At 46.6% G+C, this 8,947-nt stretch overlaps 1 protein-coding gene across 7 annotated transcripts; it reads right to left on the bottom strand.

The window, feature by feature from the left end:
• Positions 1-511: 511 nt before the first annotated feature.
• Positions 512-8,357, bottom strand: WBP2 (WW domain binding protein 2). 7 transcript variants are annotated; one of them, XR_009488884.1, is made up of 9 exons: positions 8,226-8,309; positions 6,433-6,541; positions 5,764-5,899; positions 4,104-4,196; positions 3,776-3,892; positions 3,444-3,566; positions 2,263-2,384; positions 1,037-2,084; positions 512-933 (listed from the first exon to the last, which is right to left on the bottom strand). XR_009488884.1 is itself a non-coding variant. In XM_059864099.1 (8 exons), exons 2-8 carry the CDS (start codon positions 6,532-6,534, stop codon positions 2,031-2,033), a joined length of 747 nt encoding a protein of 248 aa, XP_059720082.1. In that variant the 5' UTR covers positions 6,535-6,541; positions 8,221-8,357; the 3' UTR covers positions 512-2,030. The 7 variants fall into 7 exon arrangements, 6 of the variants coding, with proteins under 6 accessions (XP_059720082.1, XP_059720078.1, XP_059720080.1 ...); XM_059864099.1 differs by having other exon boundaries at positions 512-2,084; positions 8,221-8,357; XM_059864095.1 differs by having other exon boundaries at positions 512-2,084; positions 8,226-8,353.
• Positions 8,358-8,947: the final 590 nt, after the last annotated feature.

Genomic DNA, 8,947 nt, shown 5'->3' with positions numbered 1-8,947 from the left:
TTCCAGGGACAGGAGCACAGGGGGAGCACACCTGAGACAGCTCCGACCTCACTGGGCACAACCACCCAGACACCTCGGCACACTTAAAGGGAAAAAAAGGATAAAATTGTGGCTTGCTTCTAATCAGAGACATATTTTAGAGGCATTAATTATGCTGCAGTGCTGAGCCAGTTCTTGCAAAGCAAAATAGTAAACAGGTTGTAACTTTTATGAGGACAACTTGTCTGGAAAAACAACTTGGGTGACACATCTGGGTAAAGCAGCTGCTGCCAGCTTCCAACAGGAACTGTGAAACGGGAGTTTACTGAAACATTTTAACATCTTATTTTCATTCACAAAGTCACCCAAGAGAAATCAAGCAACTGATGTCACCAGTGAAAAGCCAGGTCATTTTGCTTCTTATAATAAAATATAAAATCCAAGTGGTTTTGGTTCTAATTCCTCCTCTCTGCATCCAAGGCTATTAGCTCACCAGAAGTTTGCCCACTCACACACACACAAACACCCCAAGTCATGAGCTGATTTCTCTTTACTTCACAGTCTTGGCAAAACAAATCTGCATTCAAAAGTCATTTCACATTAATATATTAATCAAATGCTTTCAAAATAAATATATTTTTTTAAATAACGATTTCTTTACATCACCGCAGTAGCAATTCTAGAAAAGTCAGTGCACAAACAGGAGCAATTTCATTAATCAGTTAAAGAAAAACAAAACAAGAGGTGGACCTTGTTTCTCTCCGAGCAGGCTGCATGCAGCAAGTCTCAGCAGTTCCACAGCACAGGACCTTCTGCCACACTTTGCCGGGAAGCATTTTCTCTCTCAGCTGTCAGAAGTCACTGCAGTGTCACTTGTCACAGCTTTGTACAATGCAGAAGTGTCACAGCCCACATTCTGATCAGTCCTGCACAGGTTCTGCACTGGAGCTGTTGCTAATGAGACCAAGGAATCAATGCTATGAGGAGTCCACGTTTGGGTGACTGGGAATTCACAGCTGGACCAGGAACACAAACAACAATAAATAACACTCTGTACCTTACAGCTTATTCCAATGTTTTGCATATTCTCTCAAGTACTTCCAGGGCAGAAGTAAAGCAACTGCTTTCTGCCCATTAGCTGTTAATTCACCAGGTAAATCACAGCAGGAAGATGCTTCACTGGCCAAGAAGTGTAACTTGTGTTACAAAGGAAAAAAAAAAGTGCATTACAGACTATGAGGAGAATGTTCAGGACTTAGTGAACTCATATACCTAACTGGAAAATAGAGACTGCAGAAATATTTATGTTCCTATGGGATCTAAACTGGTCAGATGCTACTGGAGAACCCTGTGAAGAACAGCACATGTGAGGAAGGGAAATTGGTCAGCATTGTCATACATGGTAAGCAGCAGGGAAATTTGATTATTTACTATGATTGTCAGGAATTACTTAGATTAAAAAAAAAAAAAAAACAACAAAAAAGCCAAGAATATATATCAGAAAAATGTCATAAGTGAGTACTTCCTTTGAGATCCCAAAGGCTGCCTTTGAAGGCCTTTCTCAAGAGCAGAATTGGATGTGACACTCTGGATTAAAAAGAATAACCAGAGGCATCCCTGTGTCCAGAGGTGCTCTTGGATAAACACTAAGGTAAATTCAAGACACCTCCCACCCCCAAGAGCTTTGTTTCCATGTCATGATCATGTTAATTAGCAGTTTAGAGCAGATGCTGACTCTAAAGAGGTATGCTATAAGTATCAAAAGAAACAGAACAAAGGGAAGCAGTCAGAGACGAAGAGAACCTCCAGGTGTAGCGATGCCATGCACAGGGAGGAGGGAATGCTGCAGGACAGCAAATCCTCAGAGCTCAACAGGTGACCCAGGCTGCCAAAATCCCTCCCCTTACTCTGCACAGACCTACTCCTAGAGCCCCTGCAAGCAGTGTGCTTTGGGGGAAGGTTCTACTCATCAGTGCTATGGACTGTGCCACAGAATGCTGCCAAAATGGAAAAAAGGAAAGCAATGGGTCATGGAGGAGGTCTGTGTCAGCTTATTGGTTTTTCTTGTCCTCTGGTGGGTAGTATGGAGGAGGGGGTGGCTGGTCCTGCAATAAAGATGACAAAATGACATCAGTGCATGGCTAAGAATAAAATACTAAACTCAAAGCCCCCAAAAAACCCAAGACACCACATCAATCCAGACCAACTTTGCTATGCCACCGAGAGAAGATCTGCCAGACACACACTGGGCCCCCCTGCAAGCCCAGAGCAGCAGGGACTCACCGTGGGCATGTAGACATTGTGGGGGTTGCCTGGGCTGTAGTAAGCACTGGCAGCAGCTTCAGCAGCCTTGGCTTCAGCTGTCACAGGGAGAGAAGTGACAGGTTTGGGACACACAGAGAACTCTGACAATAAAACAAGAACTCCTGGCCATCAAGAGTTACTAACAGAGCACCCTATAACCAGTGTTCAAGTTGCAGAACAGCTACAACAAACACAGTTGAGCATTCTCTCTTCCAATCACCACAGAATGGCCAATTTCCAGTGAAGCAGAGGAAGACTGAGTTTGGAAATGTCACCTGGGACTTGCATGGCAGCCATAAATAAATGCTTGCTGCTGCCTTGCCTAAATACAGACAATACCCTTTACAAACAGGCAGTGAACACACCATCCTTCCTGGGAGTGAAATCAACAGGCAAAACAAAAATCAGCACAAGTTCATAGCAGCTCAAGGGATTAGTGTATTAAAGATGGTAATTTATGAGCATAATCCTGATCCTCCATTTCTGCAGAAAACAAAAATCTTGTACAACCCTCTGGAGCAGTGTCACTTTCCAAATAGTTCAAAGATGAATGGTTGCTTATTCAAACTGAAGAGAAAAGTTAAATCCTTATTGAAACAAATATTCTTATCTGCAAGAGATCTATGGCTGTGCCCAACCACAAGAGCTCTTTTTTCATTTTAATAAGTCCCAAATGAGTGAAAAATGAGGCTGGTATTTCCTCAGCTCCTTTCCATCATCTCTTCCCCTGTTCCATATTGTTTCAGCAAAAATAATCACATTAAGAATGAAACAGGGGAAGGGGAAGCAAATATCACCCAAGCCACAGTTGTGAGCTAAAATGGACCACAAACACATTTCACCATCAGTTTCCTTGTATTCCTCCATTAGGGCAAGATTACCACCACAAGAGAATCACAAACTGTATTTTTTCTGTCAAAAGAAGAATACATCCATCTGTAAAATGTCCACTAATGGTGTCTACCCTGGACAGAATCAGGCTGGACTCCAGACTGAGCTGGATATACAAGGCTGAAGATTAGGGGAGCTCCCTAACCCCTTTTCTAAACAAATTTCACCTTCTAAGTGGAGCTTCAAAGTTCTCCAAAAGACAAGAAACAAAGTCTGTTTCATTCCTAACAAAACTGTTGTGAGTTCATTCCCCTGGACAGGCTCCTTACCTGCAGGAGTGGAGGGCAGGTCTGGCCCACTGACAGGGGGCTCCATGGGCCCTGGGTATGGTGGGGGTGGAAGCTGCATGTAGCCCATGTTTCCATCTGCTGCAGGAGGACCAGGATAAAAGTCTGTCAGGAAAGGAGATCACACAGCAAGAGACTTAACTCTGGGGGGAGTTATCAACCAAAAGAAGCCAAGGCAAACATAACTAAACTCAGGAACAAAAGCTACACAAGTCATCACTAAAACACTGAGTAAAATCTGTTTTTCTTGCCCTTTTTACCTATTTTAACTCTTACTCACTGGAATAACCCCCAGCCTCAGTTCCCAGGCTTACCTGGAGGGGGAGGTGGATATGGATAGCCCCCATTAGCTGCAGGTGGTGCAAAAGCATAGGATCCATTTGGCATGAAGGAATAGCCATAAGCTCCACTGGGTATTTCACCTCTGGAGACTGGGAAAGCAAAGACCTCATCAGAATATCAACCCTGCCTCAAATCTAGGTCAACAGCTCAACAAACTTAGAGAGTCCTTATCAGAAAAATAAGTGTCATCCCAACAAATCTGCTGCTCGTTGGATGTGAGAGAAGTATCTTTTAAAGCAAACTTCAGGCAAGGGCTCCTGAAACCACAGAACTCTGGCAGACACCCCCAGACTTCCATACCTTGTGATGCCACCTGCAGCATCCGCTGCCCAAATTCAATTGCACCCCCAGCTGAAAAGGTCATCTTGAATGTGGCAGATCCTTCCCAGCCACCTGAGGGAGGAAAGACAGCACTAAGGAGCAAGGAGAAGCCACTTCCATGCTATTTAGGTTACATGCTGCAAGTTCAGATGCTCTGTATATAATTCTTAAAAGATCTTATCCCCCAAAAAAAAAAAAAAAGAAAAGAAAAAAGGCAGAGGAAGTGGCAGAATTATGGTATCACCAGAAAAATTCACACTAGGGTATTGTCAGGTCAAGAGACACCTGAAGCAGAAACATCCATGGGGGAGAGCTTCAAAAGCTTTCTGGAGTTGTGACTATTGCCATAGTAGCTGTCACAGGCCAAGCTATCAGGAGTGCTGGATTTGCTCTTGCTTTGGATAAGATTAGTGCAGAAGACAGGGATTTTGTTAATCCCATTTGCTAAAAAGCCTCTGCAACTACACCTGACTGTCAGCTCCAAATTAGTTTGGGAGTCTGAGTGCCCAACAAAGCTAGAGCTTAATAAAAAACATAATCCACATAGATCCGTTAGAGCCCATGGAAGATATTTCAAGTCAGGATAAATAAAAATTAGAAAACAAATAAATTAGTGACATCTCACGTTACAGTATAAAAAAGAAAAACATGCACAGTCCAGAGTCCCAAGAAAGCATCAAAAGAGAAGCTGGGCTGAAACAGAAATAAGTAGATTAAAGAGCCTTTTAAGCTAAACCAGACTCTCATTGCTGTTAAGACAAAAGCATCATTCAAAGAGATGGCCTCTGGGGAAAATCAACAAAGATTTAGCTAAAGCCTTTTGCCTTTCACACTGTTTAGTTTGTCATTAATGCTCAGGTTCCCTGTCATGCTGGATGTTCCACTCAGCTCCCATGCAGAAGCTACAATGCTGGTTTCAGAACTGAAAGCTGAAGGCTCTTACACCCTGTGCTGTGATTTCTGTGCCACAACTGCTAGACTGAATCAAGCTGAGAATGAAAGTTTGCTGAACTCTGTACCTTTGGTAAAAAAAAAAAAAAAAAAAAAAAATCAGTCAAAACCAAAATTATTCTTGAAAATGTCTGCCACAGCCTTCTCACTCAGTTTAGTGTGAAACAGCTCCTTAAATTCCCTGCTTTCAAGAAAATCCTTTCCCTTCCAAGTGCCATTTCCCCTGCCAGGATGCACTACAGCAATACCACAGCTGCCCTTGAACTGCACAAGAAAGACAATGGAGAAAGTGCTCTGGGGCTCTGCACCTGAACCCGAACAGAGCCAGAAAGGATCTGAGTTTCTGGCACAGGAGAACCTGCAGGTGGGATAGGTGATCCCAAGTGACCAAAGCAAAAAGGCATCTTCATTCCTGCTGACTCCACTCTGCTGTTCGTTTGCTGAGATCACTTGTTTGAATTTTCTATTTTGCAGAGGGCAGGAATGAGATGGGTTGCAGAACACATCTGCTCATTGTAGCTGAACATGGAGCTGGGAAGGGGAATGTTTTTAGCTGCCAATGAAAGAAACACGTTTTCACAGGAGTGTGAAAACCCATTTGGACAGTGCCACGGTTTGGTTAGCCAGGATCTTGCTATGAAGAGAGCAGCTGAACTGAGTCCCAGACCCCCCACGGTGTGATACCTACCTCCTGCCTCTGCTTTCACTGTGCCCTTGATGTAATTTGCTCCGAACACTGGCTGCTTGATCTCACAATCCTTCAACAAATAAAAGGGCATCACAAATGACTGCATAGCATCCTTCCCCTTTGACACAAAGATAACCTGAAAGAAAATAACATTACAAGGCTAGTCAAAACAAACAGGAAACACAGCCCTAATTTATTACATGAACAGACTTCTCCATGGACTGAAACTCCCTCCCACATCACCAGCTCCACAAGCCAAAAGCTACACAAAACAGCCACAGGGGTAAACCAAATCCTCAAGGTACTAAAGCCTTCCAGAAAGTCCCATGCTCAGATAATGCTCCTCCCAGCTTCCAGAGAGCCTGCTGCTCCACACAGCTATGATTTAGTAGCTGTGCTGTTGCATTCAGCATTTCCAGACCACTGCTAATTTCCAGTCTGAACATGCCTGATGGACTAAACAGCTGCCTGTACAAGAACTAATTAGATTTGTTATCTGTTGACAAATAGATGGGATATGCCATGAATTCATAATGCTTCCCAGAGGGAGAGGATGAGCCACACTTCAGGCAGGAGTAGATTATCCTGACTTTCATACACTGAGGACATTTAAATACAGACTCCAGGGCTGTTATCTCCTTAGAAAAGATAAAGCCTTTCACCACTTACCCGGTAGGGAGTCAGGAACACGCTCCCTTTCTTGGTGCCCTTGAAGGCCTCTGGCATTGGCTCCAGATCACTGAAGGTGATTTCTACATGGTCATAGGTCATCAAAACACTGCAAACAGTGACACAGGAGACAGCAGTTACAGCTCAAGGCAGAAGTGCAGCAAGCACAGAAGTTTACTGATCTACTAAAACCACCTGTAACCTCAGCATTGATGGAGATGCTGAGCAGACAGAATCGGTTCTGGTTTGCCTTTTTGTTGTTGTTGTTGGCAGCAGCAACCGAAGTAGCCCTGGCTGCTTGTTCCCTTCCCAGTGTGCTGACACAGCTGCTGCTGCTGTCTGCACAACCAGGCAGCAAACCCAGTCAACTAAGCCGATCAAATCAAAGACCTTTTTTTGTTTTCATTTTAAATTGTTCTATATTTCTGCTGGATCAGTTCCCTAATTCAGTTGTCCAAAAGTGACATGACAGAGGAAGGACTGCAGGAGAAGAAACTGCTCAGGCTGGTTTATGCAACAGGGCTGTTGAAGGTCTCACCACAGCTCAAGCGCCTCTGACACAAAAATGTGATCCAGAGGAACTCTCCTTCCTTGCCACAACAAGATTTCATTAACTCATGTTGCCTGCACTGATTCCTTAATTCTCAATTACAAACTGACCTGATTAAAACCTTCGGACGCAGCAGGTAACTTGTATTGACATTACAGCATCCACATTAGGGACTCTAATCCCGAAAGCTGCAGAAATCTCCACCACCTCTATCTTTGGCAGCTGACGTGTTTCCACCCTCAGTCATCTGCCACTAAATACCTGTCCCTCCAGGAACAGCTTGGGAAGGGCATTGGGACCAGCTCTGCTCAAGCTGCAGCATTTCAGCTGGATCAGCCCAGGGACAGGCAGGCCCTCCGGCAAGGCAGGCTGGCAGCTGGGAACAGCAACACCTTCAGCTCCCATCCTCTCAGGGAATGCAAATTTAAGTACCTGAGTTGATCTTACTAAAGCCTTCTAAGAAAAGCCACCTCCCAAGTGGAAGTCAGGCACAGAATTCCTACAACAGTGTTTAAGTGGCCCGTGGAAAGAAGCGCTGGAGGATGAAGCACTCCTTTGTCCCGAAGCAGATGACTGCCACGTCAGAACCACGCTGGCAGCCAGCGGGTGCGGACAGCCCTTTGCCATGCAGACAGAGGCAGCTCTGTGCAGGCTTGCCGTTTCCATGGTTATATCCCAGCACCTTTTTCCAAGGCTGTTCTCCCTCCCGCAAACACAGGAAGGGGGCTGTGCTCCGGGAGCCCGGCAAACCACAGAGGGCAGCCTCTGAGCTGAGGCACCATGCAGGTGCAGCCTTCCCGAGGGGACAGGCCTGGGATCAGGCCAGATCACCAGGGCGGGAGCTGAGCACTGCCAGCCCTTGCTGAGCCCTCGGGGGAGAGGCTGGGGACAGCAGCAAGAGCCAGCAGCAGGCTGGGGGACAGGCTGGACGCTGAGGGAAGCGGTGTAGATGGGACAAGGCTCGCGGCTGAAGCCCAGCAGAGCTCCCCTCGACAGGGCCTGGGGCAGGAGGATACGTACACCCACTATGCCGTAGGGAGATAAGGGGAGGACGAGTAACGCCGGCACCGAGAGTGTTAAACCACCCCCTTTACCCGCCTCGCCCCCTCAGCACGCCCCCCCATGACCCACACAGCCGCTCCCCCTGAGGGGGAAGGCAGAAGGAGGGCGAGGGGAGAAGGCAACTAGCCGCTATCCCCCGGCTCCCGAGGCCGGAGGAGGGGAGAAGGGGATAGCACCTCACTTCTCGCTGTTGTTAACGATGACGCCGCCGCCCTCCGAGTGGTTCTTGTTGAGCGCCATCGCCGCCTCCCCCGCCTCCTCCTCCTCACAGCATCGACCCCGCACTGCGCCTGCGCGCGAAAAAGGTGCGCCGTCAATGGGACCGAGGGGCATGCTGGGAGTTATAGTCATCGCCATCATTGCAGCGGCTTACTTCTGCTTCGGCGCGGTGCATCCTGGGAGTTGTAGTCCACATCACATCACCTTACCACTGCTTCCATTGCTCAGCGCGGAGCATTCCGGGAGCTGTAGTCCATCCATGCACGGTATTAACGCTCTCCCTGTCGGCCACGCGATGCATGCTGGGAATTGTAGGCCGGCCACCATGATGCCCCCCTTCCCCGCACCAAGGCCCGGCACCCAGTCTCTCTATAATTGTGCTGTTTGGTGGAGCAAAATAAAAATAATCTCGGATATCTGGCGGGTCTGCATATGAAATGAGGTCTAGCCCCTTAAACAGCGAAGATGCTTCATTTCCCACGATTTTTTAAATTCCCACTTGATGTGCATTTCCCGTTTTGCACACTCGCAAACAGACTTTTGATCCTGTTACTGGCAGCTTTCAGTGATGGAATCGAGCACATCCAAAAAATAACCCCTTTACATTGAAGTGTGTTAAACTAGGAGGACTAACCGGTGGCCCTGTAAACAAGCCAGGACCGTGTCTGTGTTTCTCTCTGTCAG

The sequence above is a fragment of the Haemorhous mexicanus genome, chromosome 20 (assembly GCF_027477595.1).
Source record: "Haemorhous mexicanus isolate bHaeMex1 chromosome 20, bHaeMex1.pri, whole genome shotgun sequence".
NCBI lineage: Eukaryota > Metazoa > Chordata > Aves > Passeriformes > Fringillidae > Haemorhous > Haemorhous mexicanus.
This window is presented reverse-complemented; position numbering and strand designations above follow the sequence as displayed.

Coding starts and splice junctions, on each gene's coding strand:
- WBP2 (XM_059864095.1), bottom strand. CDS start 8,284: ATGGCGCTCAACAAGAACCACTCGGAGGGCGGCGGCGTCATCGTTAAC. Junction 5,900..6,432: donor TGTTCCTGACTCCCTACCGG/GTAAGTGGTGAA, acceptor ATTTTCTTTCAG/GTTATCTTTGTGTCAAAGGG. Junction 3,567..3,775: donor ATATCCACCTCCCCCTCCAG/GTAAGCCTGGGA, acceptor CTTTCCTGACAG/ACTTTTATCCTGGTCCTCCT.